Source organism: Salmo salar, chromosome 16, assembly GCF_965601325.2.
Source record: "Salmo salar chromosome 16, fSalSal1, whole genome shotgun sequence".
Classification (NCBI taxonomy): domain Eukaryota; kingdom Metazoa; phylum Chordata; class Actinopteri; order Salmoniformes; family Salmonidae; genus Salmo; species Salmo salar.
Window position 1 is genome coordinate 76,453,218 of NC_138306.1, and position 22,802 is coordinate 76,476,019.

At 42.0% G+C, this 22,802-nt stretch overlaps 1 protein-coding gene across 5 annotated transcripts in view; it reads left to right on the forward strand.

Moving 5' to 3' along the window:
• LOC106592084 (uncharacterized) overlaps positions 1-22,802 on the forward strand; it is a 143,219-nt gene that overhangs the window by 22,812 nt on the left and 97,605 nt on the right. For all 5 annotated transcript variants that reach the window (XM_082962952.1, XM_082962957.1, XM_082962954.1 and 2 more), the window contains 2 exons: positions 704-757; positions 1,575-1,910. In XM_082962952.1, the coding sequence (XP_082819078.1) occupies positions 704-757; positions 1,575-1,910 (390 nt within the window). The remainder of the gene's footprint in view (positions 1-703; positions 758-1,574; positions 1,911-22,802) is intronic.

Here is a 22,802-nt window from a genome sequence, read left to right on the forward strand (position 1 = left end):
TTTTATTTGAATTCCGTTGATAACTGTAAGCAGGAAGTCACTGTGTATGATGCTATGCTTACTGGAATCATGTATTGTGAAGTTATTCTTATTATCAAAATAGAAGGTTAGTAAGTGGGAACTTATTGGTGAGTGGGGGCAAGTAGTACTAATATCTACACCATTTTGCTGACAGTCATTCTGAAATGATCCCTGTTCTACCTGTATTTACAGTAGATCTTAGGTGTACATGTACAGTACACCAGTTGTTTATTGATGTTCTCTGTTGTGTCCTCATTATTGAAGTAGCTTAGAGTGTAAATGTAGGAGAAATCTTCAACAGTTCATTGCTTGTGGTCTTGCAACTTTTATTTCATATATTTTTCTACAGAATCTTAGATTTCCTGAAATCATGATCTAATTTTAGACTGTATAAAGGAAAAGCAGAATTAGATGTGTATCTGCATATCTCAGAATATCAGAGGAAATTGATTGATTCTTTTTGTGTGGTTTGTGATTCATTCTGAGATGGTACTTCCACAGAACTTTGCTAGAATCAAGCTTTGACGATTCTTCCAAGCAGGGTTATGCTGGAATATTATTTGGTGCAACTGTGAACTAAGTTCCCCTTTGTAAGCTCCACAACCCACATACAGGATAGGAGTCATACAGCCCTTAACTGGGGGAGTTGCTTTATAGACAAACTTTGTTCTTCTGTCTTCAGGGATGGCTGTCAACAATACCAACCGTGTTAAGTCGGTGACAAAACTTGAAGAAGGTAAGACACTAGCTAGGTTTCCATCCAATTGGTGACAGATTTCCATGCGAATATTCTAAAATCTGCATAAAAACAAAAAAATGTGCGCTGTAGCCAACAGCTCACAGATACAGTGTGTGGGCATAGCATACATGATGAGATTATTATGGACAAAGGTGTCCGATTTTAAAAATGTTATTTGTCAAACAGCAGCCAACCATCGATCATGTCACCAGAATAAGACCCTCAATATTTATTGGAATGTAGCATCAAGCTCATCACCTTGCACTTTCACCACCTTGTGAATTTCATCATTTATTTCATCTGTAACCAAGTAAACTGCATGTTTTCCTGAGTCGCAGTGGAAGGACCACACATGTCATCACGTGACTCCAAGTTTACTTCAACATGATGGTTATTATATCAATATTTGTGCATGAAATCATTTCCACTGTCATTTCTCACATAATTAATTTTACAGACACAAAAAGATCCCACCTTGTCTACCATATTTTGTTTTGGCGACATTTGGAAAGTTTACTGACAAATTAGCTGTTTCCATCAGGCTGGTCATGACATGTTTTTTTTATCCGACTGTACTTTACTCACATAAAAAGGTTGGATGAACACCTGGTTACAGATTGAGGTGAAAGGAGCATTTCACTGGAATTCTACAATCAAATATGTTGAGGATTGTTAGAACAAGTCAGGTTTGAAAAAGGTATTGCTTGGTGGGTGGGAGAGCTTGCACTGTCTAAGAAACCACTGTCTGGGAAACACTGGTGGTTCAGTAGAGAGGCTGTAGTACATGTTTTACCCTCTCTGTGTGTTTCCTCAGGGGGCAGTGATGAGTCTAAAATGGATGGCAGTGCTGGACCAGAGGGCAAGGATGAGACTAAAACGGATTGCAGCGCTGGGCCAGGGGGCGAGGAGGAGACTAAAACGGATGGCACCGCTGCACCAGGGGGCGAGGATAAGACTGAAACGGATTGCAGCGCTGGGCCAGGGGGCGATGATGAGACTAAAACGGATGGCACCGCTGCACCAGGGGGCGAGGATGAGACTAAAATGGATTGCAGCGCTGGGCCAGGGAGCGATGATGAGACTAAAACGGATGGCACTGCTGCACCAGGGAGCGATTTAAACGCAGCTGAAAATGAAGAGGCAAATGGAGGTGTGTATGAGAAAGGGATAGTTCACCTCAAGTCCCGCTAAATGCATCAGGATAAATATACAGACATCAGTCTCAAATAGATGGGAAAAACTGGCATCATCTTAAACTGTCATGAATGGGGATAACAGAGAAGGAATCAGTGCCATTGTAATTAAGGCATTCTTGAATCACATTAATTCTAACAATGTAGACTGTTTTCACTTCATTTCCCTTTATTGTGCAATACTTCTTGTCAACTCACTATAAGTAGACTGTTAGTCTGTTACCAACTCTTATTCCTAATGATTTATTCCTAACTGATGTCTCTCTAGCCAGGGAACTGTGGACCAGAGGTACACAGATGATTATGAAGACAAGAGAACCCACCGTTTCATCTGGGCTACGAGCACTGAACGACAAATCAAATTTATTTATATAGCCCTTCTTACATCAGCTGATATCTCAAAGTGTTGGAGGGAGGGAGGGAGGGAGGGAGGGAGGGAGAGAGAGAGAGAGAGAGAGAGAGAGAGAGAGAGAGAGAGAGAGAGAGAGAGAGAGAGAGAGAGAGAGAGAGAGAGAGAGAGAGAGAGAGAGAGAGAGAGAGAGAGAGAGAGAGAGAGAGAGAGAGAGAGAGAGAGAGAGAGAGAGAGAGAGAGAGAGAGAGAGAGAGAGAGAGAGAGAGAGAGAGAGAGAGAGAGAGAGAGAGAGAGAGAGAGAGAGAGAGAGAGAGAGAGAGAGAGAGAGAGAGAGAGAGAGAGAGAGAGAGAGAGAGACACACCTAGAAGATCTTTTTGCAATTTACAGAAAATTTAAATATGCACAACCACAACAAAAAGCAAATCACCTTTAAAGCATCATATTAAAGCTTTGATTATAAATGATAACGCAGCAATAGGTCAGCAACAGAAATCATGAACCAACTCACCAAATTGGATGCAATAAGGCTTTCTGTATCGGAAATAACTAGCAATCAAATCAATAGTCAATACTGTCCGTAGTCCAATGGTCAAAGTCAAAAAGAGATTCAGTTCAACCAAAAATGTCCTTTAAATCTATGATTCCCAAGAATTATTAAATTCAGTTCTTTCCCAAAAAAGGTAAATCCACAAAAAATATCAATTATAATCCAGGAGAGTTGATCAAAAAATTCACATTCAACGCCCTCACTCCTTGGTGTTGAATGGAAGTCCCCATGTGACAAAGTCCAGTATTTGCCCTTTTCCAGGCAAATAATCCAGTGGAACAGGTTTAAACTACACCATTACGGAACTATTTAAATCCTCTTCACACCATAGCCTTTTAAAAATATATATATATTTCCTACCCACATGAACCCATACTTAAATTGACAGGTATCATTTTTGACCAATCAACAGAATTTCCACTCTGCTACACCTAAAACATGGCATAGATCAATACATGTAAACGTTACATTTTTTATTTTACCTAGGAAATACATGAATAACCATTCATTCTATTTCATTTCACATCCCATTTCATTTGGAGATGTTAGTTTAGTTTAATCTCGTTTTAGTAAGTAATGTCCAAATCTACAGAGAGATTTGGACATTACTTACTAAAAGCTAAGGAATTTCCCAGTACATTTCCCCTTGTTGTACGTGTGTGTGTGTGTATAATGTAAGAATTTTGTATAAAAGCCTTTATATATTTTGCAAAAAACACTGTCAGGCAATTTTTTAATAAAGTTAAATATGATGAAATAAACAAGGGGTGCTGTGGAGAACTTTTGTCTGACAAGTATTGTTCTCCGATCATTTCGGAGTATTTTTTTATATTATTAAAATAAATAATATATACAGTACCAGCCTAAAGTTTGGTACTCATTTAAGTTTTGTTCTTTATTATTGTTTTTACAATTTAACATTGTAGAATAATAGCAAAGACATCAAAACTATGAAATAACACATATGGAATCATGTAGTAACCAAAAAAGTGTTAAACAAATCAAAATAGATTTCAGATTCTTCAAAGTAGCCACCCTTTGCACACGCTTGAAATTCTCTCAACCAGCTTCACCTGGAATACTTTTCCAACAGTCTTGAAGGAATTCCCACATATGCTGAGCACTTTTTGGATGCTTTTCCACTCTGCAGTCCAACTCATCCCACACCATCTCAATTGGGTTGAGTTCGGGTGATTGTGGTGGCCAGGTCATCTGATGCAGCACTCCATCACTCTCCTTCTTGGTCAAATACCCTTTACACAGCCTGGTGGTGTGTTGGGTCATTGTCCTGTTGAAAAACAAATGATAGTTCCACTAAGCGAAAACCAGATGCGATGGCGTATCGCTGCAGAATGCTGTGGTAACCATGCTGGTTAAATGGGCCTTGAATTCTAAATAAATCAATGATAGTGTCACCAGCAAAGCACCATCACACCACCACCTCCATGCTTCACAGTGGGAACCACACAGCACTACTTGCACATCATCTGCCCATCTATCACTTCAGTGTTAATCTGCTAAATTGTAATTACTTCGCTACTATGGCCTATTTATTGCCTTACCTCCTCACGCCATTTGCACACACTGAATATAGACATAAAAAATTTTTCTATTGTGTTATTGACTGTACGCTTGTTTATTCCATGTTTAACTCTGTGTTGTTTGTGTTGCACTGCTTTGCTTTATTTTGGCCAGGTCGCAGTTGTAAATGAGAACTTGATCTCAACTAGCCTACCTGGTTAAATAAAGGTGAAATAAAATAACCACACGCAGAGATCATCCGTTCACCTACTCTGTGTCTCACAAAGACACGGCGGTCGTAACCAAAAATCTCAAATTTGGACTCATCAAAAGACAATGTCCACCGGTCTAATGTCCATTGCTCATGTTTCTTGGCCCAAGCAAGTCTCTTCTTATTATTGGTGTCCTTTTAGTAGTGGTTTTATTTGCAGCAATTCGACCAGGAAGGTCTGATTCACGCAGTCTCCTCTGAACAGTTGATGTTGAGATGTGTCTGTTACTTGAACTCTGTGAAGCATTCATTTGGGTTGCAATTTATGAGGCTGGTAACTCTAATGAACTTATCCTCTGCAGCAGAAGTAACTCTGGGTATTCCTTTCCTGTGGCGGTACTCATGAGAGCCAGTTTCATCGTAGCGTTTTAGTTTTTTTGCGACTGCACTTGAAGAAACTTTAAAAGTTCTTGGAATTTTCCACATTGACTGAGCTTCATGTCTTAAAGTAATGATGGACTGTCGTTTTGTCTTTGCTTATTTTAGCTGTTCTTGACATAATATGGACTTGATCTTTTACCAAATAGGGCTATCTTCTGTATACCACCCCTTGTCACGCCTGCTCCCGCTCTCCCTCTGGCGTTCATTACGCACACCTGTCACCATTATGCGCATCAGCACTCACTGGACTCACCTGGACTCCTTCACTTTGTTGATTGCCTTCCCTATTTCTGTCTGCTCCTCAGTTTGTGCCCTGTGTCAGCATTAATGTCGATATGTGTTCATGTCCTGTTCCATGTCCGTTGCTAATAAATGTTCACTCCCTGTACTTGCTTCTCATCTACCAGCGTCGATCCATACAGAATGCTGACACCACTATACAAAGCATCAGGGTGTTTTTTGATGTCTTCATTATTATTCTACAATTTAGAAAATAGTAAAAATAAAGAAAAACTCTTGAATGAGTAGGTGTGTCCAAACGTTTGACTGGTACTGTGTGTGTGTGTGTGTGTGTGTGTGTGTGTGTGTATATATGTATGTATGTATATATATATATATATATATATATATATATATATATATATATATATATATATATATATATATATATATATATATATATATATATATATATACAGTTGAAGTCGGAAGTTTACATACACTTAGGTTGGAGTCATTAAAACTCGGTTTTTCAACCACTCCACAAATTTCTTGTTAACAAACTAAAGTTTTGGCAAGTTGGTTAAGACATCTACTTGGTAAATGACAAGTCATTTTTCCAACAATTGTTTACAGACAGATTATTTCACTTATAATTCACTGTATCACAATTCCAGTGGGTCAGAAGTTTACATACACTAAGTTGACTGTGCCTTTAAACAGCTTGGAAAATTCCAGAAAATTATGTCATGGCTTTAGAAGCTTCTAATAGGCCAATTGACATCATTTGAGTCAATTGGAGGTGTACCTGTGGATGTATTTCAAGGCCTACCTTCAAACACAGTGCCTCGTTGCTTGACATCATGGGAAAATCAAAAGAAATCATCCAAGACCTCAGGAAAATTATTGTAGACCTCCACAAGTCTGGTTCATCCTTGGGAGCAATTTCCAAACACCTAAAGGAACCACATTCATCTGTAGAAACAATAGTGCACAAGTATAAACACCATGGGACCACTCAGCCATCATCCTGCTCAGGAAGGAGGTGCGTTCTGTCTCCTAGAGATTAACATACTTTGGTGCAAAAAGTGCAAATCAATCCCAGAACGACAGCACATGACCTTGTAAAGATGCTGGAGGAAACAGGTACAAAAGTATCTTTATCCAGAGTAAAACGAGTCCTACATCGACATAACCTGAAAGGCCGCTCAGCAAGGAAGAAGCCACTGCTCCAAAACCGCCATAAAAAAGCCAGACTACGGTTTGCAACTGCACATGGGGACAAAGATTGTACTTTTTGGAGATATGTCCTCTGGTCTGATGAAACAAAAATAGAACTGTTTGGCCATAATGACCATCGTTATGTTTGGAGGAAAAAGGGGGAGACTTGCAATCCGAAGAACACCATCCCAACCGTAAAGCATGGGGGTTGCAGCATCATGTTGTGGGGGTGCTTTGCTGTAGGAGGGGCTGGTGCACTTCACAAAATAGATGGCATCATGAGGTAGGAAAGTTATGTGGATATATTGAAGCAACATCTCAAGACATCAGTCAGGAAGTTAAAGCTTGGTCTTCCAAATGGGCAATGATCCCAAGCATACTTGCAAGCAAAGTTGTGGCAAAATGCCTTAAGGACAACGAAGTCAAGTTATTGGAGTGGCTATCACAAAGCCCTCACCTCAATCATATAGAAAATTTGTGAGCAGAACTGAAAAAGCGTGTGCGAGCAAGGAGGCCTACAAACCTGACTCAGTTACACCAGCTCTCTCAGGAGGAATGGGCCAATATTCACCCAACTTATTATGGGAAGCTTGTGGAAGGCTACCCAAAACGTTTGACCCAAGTTAAACAATTTAAAGGCAATGCTACCAAATACTAATTGAGTGTATGTAAACTTCTGACCCACTGGGAATGTGATGAAAGACATAAAAGCTGAAATAAATCATTCTCTGTACTATTATTTGGACATTTCACATTGTTAAAATAAAGTGGTGATCCTAACTGACCTAAGACAGGGATTTTTACAAGGATTAAATGTCAGGAATTGTGAAAAACTGAGTTTAAATGTATTTGGCTAAGGTGTATGTAAACTTCCGACTTCAACTGTATATGTGTGTGTTGATTTATCAGGGTGTTCTGCAGCACCCTCAGCACCCATACTTCTCTAAAACCTATTGTCTTTTAAGTCCAACAATAAAACAATTACAAAAATTCAACAGACAAGTCTTACTTTCACTTTTACATCATGTCATGTCTGCTAGGTAGGCAGGCTAAAGACATAGCTGCAGTGACACAGTGAGTCAACATACTACAGGACTGTTTTGTTGTCAATAGCTACAAAGAAACTAGCAAAATGACTTCTAAGAAAAGGCTCACACTTTATAGTGTCTCTTTGACGGAAGCGATACTCTGCGCAGTTTCATCAAGTAGTGTCACGGATCCCCCCGGTACTGTTGCGCATTCCGTGCACCTGCTTCGGCGGTCTATGTCACCGGCCTCTAGGCACTGAACTGCCTAGAACGCACACCTGGTTCCTATTTCCCCCCGATTAGTAATTGGATATATGTGCCCTCTGTTCACCTTTGGGCGGTCAGTTATTGTTCCAATGTCTGTTGTGCCTGTGCCTTGTTTTTGGCTTTCGTGCCGTTTTGTATTGTGCAGATGATTACGGGTCTCGTCCCGTGTTGTATCATTGTGAGTGTATGTTACGGGTCTCGCCCCGTGTATTTGAGGTACTCCTCGCTCTTTTGTTTGGGTCTTAACCCTGTGTTTTGTATACGTGTTTGTTTGGTCCTCGTGCTATTACATGGCACGTTGTAACTTGGGTTGTAGTATAAAAAAAAAATTAAGCATTCCTGCGCCTGTCTCCAGATCCTTTCACACTACGTGACAAGTAGGTTATTCTGTTGCACAAGCTGTTGCCTGGGTGGCGGCAAATGCACTTCTTTTTAAGATGCACTCCTGTGTCTTACAAGTTACTGGTCTGTTATGTGTGCTGATTTACAAACAAGGATATCACAGGTCAATACAGCATAATCTTACGACACTGTTAATAGTAAGTCATAGTCGCACAAGTAGGCTACGTTTTAGATATATCGACCACACCCTATAACTTTAGTATGTGACTGTGCATAAGGCCTATCTGCAGGTCCATAAAAGGATGGTTCATTTTGGCTCGTGTGTGGGGGTGGCTTTGCCATAAGAAATAAGGGGGTTTCCAGGGTTGGGTAGTTTGTAATCAGTTACTCCCTAACCCTGGTGGTTTCTACTTCTGCCTCCCAATGATGACATAATAGGCCTGTTGTATTGGCAAGGAGAGAGATTTTAACAGCTGAAATTGTGCACGTTAACCCTCAGTGCCTTCAGAAAGTATTCCTCCCTATTGACTAATTTCACATTTAGTGTTAGACTGAATTCAAAATGCAGCAATTTCAAAGATTTTACTGAGGTACAGTACATAAAAGGAAATCAGTAAATTGAAATAAGTTCATTATTCCCTAATCTATGGATTTCACGACTGGGAACACAGATATGTATTTGTTGGTCACAGACACCTTTAACCATTACACCTACAACTTTCAAAACTGGTTCTAGCTAACCCGATGGCATAGACACACATTGCACACTTTTTTTGTCGATTTACGTCTCGCACGATTTCAATTGATTTACATTTTTGAATTTCAAAATCTCCTTGGTCATGTGACCTGACTTCAAACAAGGTTCAGAATGTACACTCAGTGTGCCTACACATTGCACACCCTTTAGTTTGTCAATTTTCATCTCACACGTTTTTACCAAAAAAATTCAATATTTGAAATTTCAATAGCTCCTTGGTCATGTGACCTACTGGACTTAAACTTCAGAATGTCCACGGACTAGCCTTATATATTGCACACTCTTGTTTGTGTACTGTAAAGTCACGCTGTTATGTACATTTTTTATGGTTTTAAATTTCAATAGCTCCTTGGCCATGTCAATTACACACCTAAGAAGTGTACAGTGGATATATACCCATATTGCATAACCTCTAGTCATGTCTCTTTATTTGACATTTAGGGGGTTCAGTCCAGTGTTTACCCTTTTAATTTAATATTTATCTATAATTGGTAGTTCTAAGTATTTATTTTACCACAGTATTTAATAGTGGTACACAATAGGAGAGAGACATGTCCTTTCATCGTAATATCAACCATAAAGAAAAAGGGTAAAGTATGAGAGTCATGTTATTAATTGTCCAAAGCAGGGATGGAGAGTGAGCTGGTGAGCTAGGCTGCAGTGGGTTTGCTGATCAATACATAAACTGAACATGTAACCACAATGGTGGCCAGAAAGTCAATGAATAAAAATGTAATATTGACAAACAGAAATTGTAGACCTTTAATCTTTTCCAACGTCAGACACTTAACTTCAAATAAGTGTGAAACATTTCAGTGTAACTTTCTTTTTATCCTTGGTTGATGTACATTTCAGAGCCTCTTCAGTGTGGATAGGGTATAGTATACATTTTCAACAAAGACTGCACTTCCAGTTTGTTTTTCATTCTGTTGAACTCTTGTCTTCATTCCTAGACATAGCACATGGAACCACCGTTGGCATGCAAAACATTCAATCTAAAACAGTAACACGTTATAAATAATACCAAATATCAATGCAGTATGACGAATTAGCCATCCATTGTGTTATATCATAAATTGTCTTACATGCCGTCACTGTTGTCAAAAGATTCTAAACATGTTAAATAAAGTTACTAATCCAGTCAGTCTTTGGGCCACATCCAGGTTTATCAGTGGCTCACATGAAGCAGTTTTTGGCATTGTTGAACTCTGAAATCATAGGCATGAACTGAACCTATGGTTGTCCCACACAACTACATAAAATAAAGAATTTACATTTATTTTGAATTAAATGTCATTACATACCAGACATTTTTACTATATCCTCAGCCATTTCTTTTCGCAGTTGCTCCATGTGTTTTTGTGAAGGTCCTGTATCATTTTGGGAGGGGATGTTGGGGAAGTTCTGTGCAACTTCCTTGGCCATCTACACCAAAAAATAAAATAGAGTTTTTGACCTAATTGTCACAAAGCAGCTAACCATTCATTATTGAAAATATAACTATCAAACCTGTATTACAAAGACCCCACAGCTGACGGTGTCCTGCTGCATGGTGTGAGTTATTTCCCCTCTTTTCTACTTTATGTCCACCCAGTCATCTTTTCCATGGCAGGATATTCTTATTTTGAAGTATTCTCCTTTTTATGTAAACATAATGGAATTCTGATTAGTTATAGGCAAATGAATACACAGGCCAAATTTGTATGCTGTTTTCCTTATCACTATAATCTAGTAGAGGTCATTTCCTTTATGCCCCATTCTACATACAGCCTAAATTATGGGCACTGAACCATTTACAGGACAATAGTAATAGTAGCATATAGGATCCAACCCTATCACAGAGTGAATAAATGTAGAGCGTTTGTAGACTTTAAGAACAAAAATATTAAGTGACAGTTTCATTAGTACATGCTTAAAGAAAGTCATATCAGAAAGATCACAGATGACAGTGCCCATCAAGTTGGTAAACTGCTACTATGTGTCAAGAAAAGAGCCCCAATTAGGGGTTAGTGTACTCCAGTAAAAAAGGGCTGGTTTAGATAAAAAACTATTGCCCCTTGTCCCCGTTCATAGGGGCATGAGAGACAAGTCAGTGGTAGAATTGAGTTGGCACTTTATTGGCCCAAACACCCACAGACCCACAAGGTTGAGGTTACTCATGGACAGTAATTAGTCAATCTTTTTTTGTTTTGTTGCATTGACACATTGTGTCTTCTAGCTGTCCAAGAATAGGATCCAAAGTGTTAGGAAATATTTGTTCCCATAAAAACAAAGATGTCTCTCCTCATACCTCTGGCACTTTAGTCAGACTGCCAGACTGTGTGAAAACTTTATGATGGGGCCGGCAACTGAGTTCCCATTGACTAAGCAACACGGAGACCGATCAGGAGCGAATACATATAGGTTAAGGGTGCCAATTGAAAGTCAAGAGGTGTGTGTGTGCCTTTGAATTACTCTCTCTTTACAGAGAACCCCTGTGGTTCAAGTCAAGGGCTACCCGTCCCCTTTCAGTCTGCTCTGCACATGTCTGAAAGTGACAGAGCCAGCAGCCAAGAGAGTTTTTCACAGTATGTCATAAAAAATGATTACACTTATGAATGTATGTAAAATATCCATATCACAACTCTAATACCTCTTCACAAAAATGTACCTAAATCAATTTTGGAAAAAGGATTTTACTTTTTCTGGTCCACGTTCAAGAAACTCATGACAGCATTGTAGTTACCGAAGTTTACCTGAAATAAATAATTTCACATGCTTGCCACTGAGTAAAAAAAAAAAAATGGATCAATAGTTAATCCTTTAAAATTCCACTAACAGATTGTATTAGTACCTTGGGCAGACTTTGCTTGCGCACTAAACTTCTTTCTCTTTCTGCTATATTAAAATTAGAAAGTTTGAAAAATGAATGTAAAAACTTATGAGATGAAAATGTACAAACTGAAGGGTGTACAATGTGTAAGCCCACTGAGTGTACATTCTGAACCTTGTTTGAGGTCAGTAGGTCATATGACCAAGGACCTATTGAAATTTGAAACATTTAAAAACATTGAAAATTCATGTAAAATTGCGTGAGATGAAAATTGACAAACTAAATGGTGTGCAATGTGTAGGCCCCGAGTCTACATTCTGAACCTTGTTTGAGGTTAGTAGATCACATTGGGACGGCAGGTAGCCTAACAGTTAGCGCGTTAGGCCAGTAATGTTGTAGAAAATATTAAATAAAATACTTCTCAGATACAGGAGCTTGTAAATTCAATTAGACTTTATTACAAAAGTAACAGAAGCCGAGCAATTCCATGGATAAACTGAATCTTCATTCTTAGTGCTTGGTTTTTATACAGTTTTACCCTTACATAACATCATCACCCAACTTTATGAATCTTGTTGTCTTACATAGTTTCCATTCTCTTATTGGCTCAGATATTGGGGCATAGATTCTATTGGTGGCATGACATGCATACCCCTTAACTAATTTTCCTGTCCAAAGGTCTTCACAAGTTCAGACCTATTTTGTCTACGTATGATTAACCCATGTGCGTGTCCAGTAGCCTTCACAAGCTCAGACCAGACACATCCTGTTGGGTTACATTGCTTAATCCACACAGATTCTACTTACGTTCTGTTTTTTACATGTCCAATGGTCAATTTGATATTGATCCAGCTTTGTACACTCACATGGGCTTCAGCCTTCATTCTGCTTATACATGTGTCACACGTTTCGTCTTCTGATGAAGAGTAAGAAATATTTGACCAATACGCAGCTTGGTAAGTGTCCATACTTATATTTTTATTCATACGTGAACACTGAAACAAAAACAAGAAAAACGCACGACAGTCCTGTAAGGTAACCTTGACTATACACGGAACAACTACCCACAAAAACCCATGAAAAAACACCCCTACTAAATAGGACCTTCAATTAGAGGCAACGAGGAACAGCTGCCTCCAATTGAAGGTCAACTCAATAAACTACACATAGAAATAGAAAGACTAGAACGAACATAGAAATATACTAACATAGAACATTAACCACAAACCCCGAAACACATAAAACAAACACCCCCTGCCATGTCCTGACCAAACTACAATAACAAATAACCCCTTTACTGGTCAGGACGTGACAACATGTCTAATATTTAAACTTATATTGATTGTTATTTCTACTTCAAAGAGAACAGTATAGGTACTGAGAATCATCAGATGACTGGAAAATCTCATACATTAACCGAAAGGTTGGTGGATTGAATCCCCGAGCTGACAAGGTAAAAACCTGTTGTTCTGCCTCTGAACAAGGCAGTTAATCTACTGTTTCTAGGCTGTCATTTTAAATGAGAATTTGTTCTTAACTGACTTGCCTAGTTAAATAAAGGTGAAATAAAAATGTTTAAATGACCAAGGAGCTATTGAAATGTTTTATTTTAAAAAATATATGTAAAATCGTGTGAGATGAAAACGGACAAACTGAAGGGTGTGTAATGTGTAGGCCCACTGAGTGTACATTCTGAACCTTGTGTGAGGTCAGTAGGTCACATGACCAAGGAGCTATTGAAATTAGAATGTTTGAAAATTCATGTAAAAACATGTGAGATTAAAATGGACAAACCAAAGGGTGTGCAATATAGAAGGGTAGTAAGTGGACATTCTGAACCTTGTTTGAGGTCAAGTAGGTCACATGACCAAGGAGCTATTGAAATTAAAATGTAAAAAAAGTTTGCACTTTGTTTACACTCCCTAACTAATTCAACTAGGAATACAAAATGCTGCTCACATTTCCACATGTTTATTAGCTTTGAAAGGTGAATTGATGTCCAAATCGTGAAAATAACACCTGTGCAATGTTGTGCGCAATTTTTCCAACATCATGACACTTATTTGGAGTCTGTGGCTCAAGGGGTTTGAAAGCTATTGAGGTTAGAAAGCGCGAATATCCGTCGAATTTCCAACTTGAAACTGTCTTTACCTCAGCTGGCTAATGCTAGCGCAAATAAGCAGCAGCAAAATAACCCTCATTTTTTGAGGATGATACTGGAGGAATTGCGTGAGGCGCACACAGGCTTACGAGAGGATTTCGAGAAGATGTAAGAAAATAACTAAATGAGTTCAACAAGGACATTAACCAGAAACTCGAAGAAAACAATGAAGAACTTCACAGCATATCTACAATGTGGGATGAAGAACAGCGCATTGGGGAAATGGCAACATGGAACACTGCAGTCAAGGAAATACTTGAACAGTCTTTGAAAAGCCATCACGCACTACAGTCAAAAGTGACAGAACTCGAAGGTTTTTCACGTTGAAACGACATTAGACTTTATAACGTAGCAGAGGGTGCAGAAAAATACTCTATGCCCAAATTTGTGGAGGGTCTATTCAAAGAAATACTTGAAGATGACACTGACTTGGGAATCGAGAGAGCAAACCGAGCTCTGGCCTCAAACCCCCCAAGCGGCGCCCCACAAAGATCCATAGTGGTACGGTTGCTAAAATTCTCAGTCAAAGAGAAAGTCTTACATGCAACCTGGAAAAAGCCTGTTAACTTCCAAGGCCAACGAGTGTTCTTTGATCATGACTACGCGGGAGAGATACTGAAAATAAGGAGAGAATACACCCCCATCAAGAAAGCACTTAAAGAGAAAGGTATTCGCTTCCAAACACCATTCCCGGCAAAATGCGGGTATTTCTGGAAAATGGCCCGGTTACATACGAGCATGCATACGAGGCAGCTGAGGACCTGAAGTCGAGGGGCATCCCAGTGGAGTATACTGCCAGGAGAAAGGCGTCTTCACTGGCGGAAAGACTCGAGCTGGCTCTCCCATGGATCGTTGTCGGCGAGCAGAGTCACGGAAAAAGAGGGAAACCACCTCGGCGAGAGGACGTTCACATCCGAGAGAGACTCAGGCATTTCCAATGAGAAGATGGAAGACACTGAATTGGATTTGACAGTTAATAGTTACTGCGAGCCGTTAAGACATATTGGGTTGTTACGGTTGACATTGCAATAGGTAAAATGTATCCCCTATTTTCCCCCAATGCTGAGCAAGGGTGAATAGCCAAAAGTATGTGTTCTTTATGGACACATAACGTATGGTCACGTTAATAACATATCTATTAGCTAATAATTAATGACACTGACAACGGAGTGACAGAAGGGCATATCAAGGGGAGGATTCATGACATGCATGCATGACCGATATAGTTTTCACTTGTAATTAACCGATGTGTATAAGCAACAAAATAGCAACAGGTCTTGTTTGTGACTACGTCACACATTTTCATATATGAGCGAGGGGCCCTTCCTGCAGACAGACTCATCCTCTCAAACTCCAGAGGCAAGTATCAAGGCACAAGGCGAGACCCAAATGCAGACACAGGAGGCAGATGGTTGGAGTCTTACAATGTTTATTAATCCAAACGGGTAGGCAAGAGAATGGTCATGGACAGGCAAAAAGGTCAAAACCAGATCAGAGTCCAGGATGTACAGAGTGGCAGACAGGCTCGTGGTCAAGGCAGGCAGAATGATCAGGCAGGCGGGTACAAAGTCCAGAAAAAGGCAAGGGTCAAAACCGGGAGGACTAGAAAAAGGAGAATGCAAAAAGCAGGAGAACAGGAAAAACGCTGGTTGACTTGGAAACATACAAGACAAACTGGCACAGAGAGACAGGAAACACAAGGATAAATACACTGGGGAAAATAAGCGACACCTGGAGGGGGTAGAGACAATCAAAAAGACAGGTGAAACAGATCAGGACATGACAGCAAGAGACAGTCTGTAACGGCGTTGGTAGTCGTGATTAGGAATGAGGCGCAGGAAGCAACGAGCACAGGGAGTGTTGTTCTTTTAATAACACTTTGAGAAAGAAAATCAAAGTTCCCAAACACAGGGGAATAAATAAGGTGTGACAATGCCAAGCCGAACATGAACAAGACAGTCGGAAACAACAATTAATCCCGCACGAAAAGGAGCGGGCCAGCTAACCTAAATAGCCCTTCTAATGGCTAATTTACCACAGGTGTGTAAAATAAAAAAAAAGGGAAAAGCAAAGGGAATCGGTGGCAGCTAATAGACCGGTGACGACGACCGCCGAGCGCCACCCGAGCAGGAGGGGGCGCAACCGTCGGTGGGAATCGTGACACAGTCCTCTGACATGGGAGTCCAAATACCTAAGTATTTTCCCACTTTGGTTTACTTTATTATCGTTCTTGTTTTTTCGGTCATTTTTACACTCACGATAAGCAGGCAGATATGGTGCACAGTTTTTTTTATTTGTATCGATGCATCATCGGGAATTTAAGGTCATAAGTCTCAATGTAAACGGACTGGGGAGTGCCATCAAGAGAAGTAAGATAATAGCAAAGATGAAACGGGAGAGAATTGACACACTATTCTGGCAGGAAACTCACTTATCCACTCCTGAACATGAGAAACTCAAGAAAATGGGATATAGGAATACTTTTTTTTCTTCTTACAAAATGGGTAGAAGGGGCGTTGTAATCTTGATCCCAAATTCAGTTAATTTTGAGTTTATATCAGAAATAAAAGACGAGGGTAGATTTATACTAAATGTAAACTGGATGACAAGGAAGTTACATTATTTAATGTATACACGCCCCCGGGGAGTGACATGGTCTTCTACAGGAAGGTGTTTGATTTAATTGCCACAGAATCCTCTGGCACTCTTATCTGTGGAGGGGATTTTAACACGATTTTAAACTCAAAATTGGACAGCACAAATCAAAATAGGAAAATTAGTCTAGTTGCTAAAAAGATCAATAGGATATTGCAGGATTTAGCACTGCTTGATGTATGGCGTGACATCCACATGACAGATAGGGAATATACTTTTTACTCAGCCCGCCACACTGAATACTCCAAGTTAGACTACTTTTTCATGTACAATGCAGATAGACACAGGCTTAAGGATTGTAGGATCGGGCAGAGCGACTTATCAGATCATAATGGAGTTTACCTTACTCTACACCTTGATAGCAAACCAAGAAATACTATATGGCGGCTTATTACAAGCATGCTGAATGATCCAGCATTCAAGGAATCAATAAAGACAGAATTGAACGTCTATCTGGGAATAATGATAACGGTGATGTATCTCTTGCTACATTGTGGGACGCAGCTAAGGCGGTTATTAGAGGAAAGATCATAGCCACATCATCTCTCAAGAAAAATATTAAAGCACAGAAACTGCTGAAATTACAGGAAACATTAAGAATGTCACGTCCTGACCAGTATAAGGGGTTATTTGATATTGTAGTTTGGTCAGGACGTGGCAAGGGTGTGTTTGTTTTGTGTTGTCGGGGTTTTTGGGTAGTGTTCTATGTTTTGTATTTCTATGTTCTATTTTCTAGTTTTTCTATTTCTATGTCTAGTTTATTGTTTTGACCTTCAATTGGAGGCAGCTGTTCCTCGTTGCCTCTAATTGAAGGTCCTATTTAAGAGGGGTGTTTTTCTATGGGATTTTGTGGGTAGTTATTTCCATGTGTAGTTGTGTGCCTCACAGGACTGGTTTGTCGTCATTATTTTTGTTTAAGTGTTTTGTTTCGTTTCTTCGTCATTAAAGGAAATGAGCATTCACATTCCCTGTCACGTCCTGACCAGTATAAGGGGTTGTTTGTCATTGTAGTTTGGTCAGGGCGTGGCAGGGGGTGTTTGTTTAGAGTGTTTCGGGTTTGTTGGGCTATTTTCTATGTTAGTCTATTTCTATGTTAGTTCTAGTATGTCTATTTCTATGTGGTGTTTATTGGGTTGACCTTCAATTGGAAGCAGCTGCTCCTCGTTGCTTCTAATCAAAGGTCCTATTTAAGAGGGGTGATTTTTCTATGGGATTTGTGGGTAGTTATATCCTGTTTTGTGTTCGTGCACCTGACAGGACTGTTTAGTGTCGTTTGTTGTTTTTGTATACATGTTTCTTTTTTTTTCCTTCTTTAATAAAATAAGAAGATGAGTTTACACGTTCCCGCTGCGTTTTAGTCCAATCTCTACGACACCCGTGACAGAACTACTCACCACAAACGAACCAAGCAGCGGAGGAAGGAGCAGCAGCAAAGCTCTGTGGAGTCATGGACATGGGAAGAGATTCTGAATGGGGCAGGACCTTGGCACCAGGCTGGGGAGTACTGACGCCCTAAGGAGGAGCTGGAGGCAGCCAAGGTGGAGCGGCGCTATTATGAGGCATTATACGCGCCGAGAGGCAAGTGCGAGAGGCAGCCCCAATAAATTTTTTTTGGGGGGGGCACACGGGGAGATTGGCTAGGGCAGGCAGTAGACCTGAACCAACTCCCCGTGCTTATTATGGGGAGCAGCGGATCAGAAGAGTGCCGGTGTATGCGGAAGTGCGCACGATCTCGCCCCTGCGCACGCACAGTCCGGTGCGAGCGATCCCAGCCCCTCGCAAGTGCCGTGCTAGAGTAGGCATCCAGCCTGGAAGGAGGATGCCTCCGCAGCACATCTGGCTACCAGTGCACCTCCTAGGCCCAGGCTACCCTACACCTGCTCTATGCACGGCAGCCATCAGGCCTCTGCACAGTCCAGTTCGCCCTGTGCCAGCACTCCGCTCGTGCAGGGCTACTGTTACCATCCAGCCAGGACGGGTTGTGCAGGCGGTACGCTCCAGACCTCCAGTGCCTACTCATGGCCCGGTGTATCCAGTTCCTGCTCCTCGCACTAGCCCTGAGGTGCGTGTCTCTAGTCTGGCTCCCCCAAAGCCAGCACCACGCACCAGGCCTCCAGTGCGTCAGCCCAGTCCAGTATGTTCTGTTCCCGCTCCTTGCACTAGCCTTGGGGTGCGTGTCTCCAGTCTGGTACCTCCAATACCAGCCCCACGCACCAGGCCTCCAGTGCGTCAGCCCAGTCCAGCTCGTCCTGCTCCTGCTCCTCGCACTAGCCATGTGGTGCGTGTGAATAGTCTGGCATCTCCAAAGCCAGCCCCACGCATCAGGCTTTCAGTGCGCAGTCCCCGTCCAGAGCTTCCGACGACAGTACCCCGTCCAGAGCTTCCGACGACAGTACCCCGTCCAGAGCTTCCGACGACAGTTCCCCGTCCAGAGCTTCCGGCGACAGTTCCCCGTCCAGAGCTTCCGGCGACAGTACCCCGTCCAGAACTTCCGGCGACAGTACCCCGTCCAGAACTTCCGGCGACAGTTCCCCGTCCAGAGCTTCCGGCGACAGTTCCCCGTCCAGAGCTTCCGGCGACAGTTCCCCGTCCAGAGCTTCCGGCGACAGTTCCCCGTCCAGAGCTTCCGGCGACAGTTCCCCGTCCAGAGCTTCCGGCGACAGTTCCCCGTCCAGAGCTTCCGGCGACAGTTCCCCGGCCAGAGCTTCCGGCGACAGTACCCCGTCTAGAGATGGCCCTCCAGTCCGGAGCTCCCAGAGTCGCCCTCCAGTCCGGAGCTCCCAGAGTCGCCCTCCAGTCCGAAGCTCCCAGAGTCGCCCTCCAGTCCGGAGCTCCCAGAGTCGCCCTCCAGTCCGGAGCTCCCAGAGTCGCCCTCCAGTCCGGAGCTCCCAGAGTCGCCCTCCAGTCCGGAGCTCCCAGAGTCGCGCATCAGCCCGAGGTCTCCAGCGACGCGCATCAGCCCGAGGTCTTCAGCGATGCGCCTTAGTCCAGAGACTTCAGGAGGGGTAAAATATAATAAACAGTTAGCGGGGGTGGACAGGTTAGGTTGGGGAGTAAGGCTGGAGCCTGAGCCACCTCCGTGGTAGGAGGTTGGGGAGGGGGGGGGGTGTAGCACAACAACCGTCGGTGACAGTGGCCACCCTCCCTTCCCTCCCTTTAGTTTGGGATTATTTTTGTTTTGGGTTTATTTTTGTGTTTTTGTTTAAGGTACATCCGGGGTCTGCACCTTTTGGGGGGGGGGGGGGGTACTGTCACGTCCTGACCAGTATAAGGGGTTGTTTGTTATTATAGTTTGGTCAGGGGGTGGCAGGGGGTGTTTGTTTAGAGTGTTTCGAGGTTTGTTGGGCTATGTTCTATGTTAGTCTATTTCTATGTTACTTCTAGTATGTCTATTTCTATGTGGTGTTTATTGGGTTGACCTTCAATTAGAAGCAACGAGGAGCAGCTGCTTCCAATTGAAGGTCAACCCAATAAACACCACATAGAAATAGACATACTAGAAGTAACATAGAAATAGACTAACATAGAACATAGCCCAACAAACCTCGAAACACTCTAAACAAACACCCCCTGCCACTGCTCCTCGTTGCTTCTAATTGAAGGTCCTATTTAAGAGGGGTATTTTTTCTATGGGATTTGTGGGTAGTTATTTCCTGTTTTGTGTTCGTGCACCTGACAGGACTGTTTAGTGTCGTTTGTTGTTTTTGTATACATGTTTCTTTTGTTTTCCTTCTTTAATAAATAAGAAGATGAGTTTACACGATCCCACTGCGTTTTGGTCCAATCCCTACGACACCCGTGACATTCCGCTGCGTTTTGGTCCAATCCTTACGACGCCCGTGACATTCCGCTGCGTTTTGGTCCAATCCTTACGACGCCCGTGACAAAGAAAAAAAATAAAGGGAACACTTAAACAACACATCCTAGATCTGAATGAAAGAAATAATGTTATTAAATACTTTTTTCTTTACATAGTTGAATGCGCTGACAACAGAATCACACAAAAATAATCAATGGAAATCCAATTTATCAACCCATGGAGGTCTGGATTTGGAGTGACACTCAAAATTAAAGTGGAAAACCACACTACAGGCTGATCCAACTTTGATGTAATGTCCTTAAAACAAGTCAAAATGAGGCTCAGTAGTGTGTGTGGCCTCCACGTGCCTGTATGACCTCCCTACAACGCCTGGGCATGCTCCTGATGAGGTGGCGGATGGTCTCCTGAGGGATCTCCTCCCAGACCTGGACTAAAGCATCCGCCAACTCCTGGACAGTCTGTGGTGCAACGTGGCGTTGGTGGATGGAGCGAGACATGATGTCCCAGATGTGCTCAATTGGATTCAGGTCTGGGGAACGGGCGGGCTAGTCCATAGCATCAATGCCTTCCTCTTGCAGGAACTGCTGACACACTCCAGCCACATGAGGTCAAGCATTGTCTTGCATTAGGAGGAACCCAGGGCCAACCGCACCAGCATATGGTCTCACAAGGGGTCTGAGGATCTCATCTCGGTACCTAATGGCAGTCAGGCTACCTCTGGCGAGCGCATGGAGGGCTGTGCGGCCCCCCAAAGAAATGCCACCCCACACCATGACTAACCCACTGCCAAACCGGTCATGCTGGAGGATGTTGCAGGCAGCAGAACGTTCTCCACGGCGTCTCCAGACTCTGTCACGTCTGTCACGTGCTCAGTGTGAACCTGCTTTCATCTGTGAAGAGCACAGGGCGCCAGTGGCGAATTTGCCAATCTTGGTGTTCTCTGGCAAATGCCAAACGTCCTGCACGGTGTTGGGCTGTAAGCACAACCCCCACCTGTGGACGTCAGGCCCTCATACCACCCTCATGGAGTCTGTTTCTGACCGTTTGAGCAGACACATGCACATTTGTGGCCTGCCGGAGGTCATTTTGCAGGGCTCTGGCAGTGCTCCTCCTGCTCCTCCTTGCACAAAGGCGGAGGTAGCGGTCCTGCTGCTGGGTTGTTGCCCTCCTACGGCCTCCTCCACGTTTCCTGATGTACTGGCCTGTCTCCTGGTAGCGCCTCCATGCTCTGGACACTACGCTGACAGACACAGCAAACCTTCTTGCCACAGCTCGCATTGATGTGCCATCCTGGATGAGCTGCACTACCTGAGCCACTTGTGTGGGTTGTAGACTCCGTCTCATGCTACCACTAGAGTGAAAGCACCGCCAGCATTCAAAAGTGACCAAAACATCAGCCAGGAAGCATAAGAACTGAGAAGTGGTCTGTGGTCACCACCTGCTGAACCACTCCTTTATTGGGGGTGTCTTGCTTATTGCCTATAATTTCCACCTGTTGTCTATTCCATTTGCACAACAGCATGTGAAATGTATTGTCAATCAGTGTTGCTTCCTAAGTGGACAGTTTGATTTCACAGAAGTGTGATTGACTTGGAGTTACATTGTGTTGTTTAAGTGTTCACTTTATTTTTTTGAGCAGTATAGTTGAAGTCGGAAGTTTACATACACCTTAGCCAAATACTTTTAAACTCAGTTTTTCACAATTCCTGACATTTAATCCTAGTAAAAATTCCCTGTCTAGGGTCAGTTAGGATCACCACTTTATTTTAAGAATGGGAAATGTCACAATAATAGTAGAGAGAATGATTTATTTCAGCTTTTATTTCTTTCATCACATTCCCACAGGGGTGAAAATCTGATATCAACTTTGGAGGGGACAATTATATGACATTTTCTCAAGAGCAATTCCTGAGGGGGACACCAAAAGTAGTGCTGTAACACATAGCCTACGTTGTAATATGTTAAATGTATATTGAGGAACCATAATTACTACTACTGGAAAATGTATAGGTTCACTAGTTAACTGAAGGGTTGTCCCAACTTGTTCAAATGTTTAAATCATTATTATACTACTACTAATAATAGTTATAGCAGTGTTCCTTATCAGTCCAGTATGTATGCAGGTATTTGTATTTACAACCAGCAATACCAAGAAAAGTCAGTAGGTGGAAATGGTACTGTACACTGTGTATGGGTGCAGTTTTCATAAATACAATGAACATTGTGCGATCTCATCTAAAAGAATCTCCATTGAGAACCATCACAAAGTTGATCTCTGTATTGAATTGACCCTTTTATTTTACTTTTTCTGATACATTTATATAGTCATTATATATGTGCCACTGGCCTGAGTGTACTACAATAGCTTTACAAGAACAAAAAGCTCAAAATAAGTAGTTCTAAAAGTGAAATAACTACTTCAGTTAATAACCCCCAAAAATCTACCAAAATATCCTTCAAAAATACTTATTTTTTGTTCAGTCAATAAAACTCT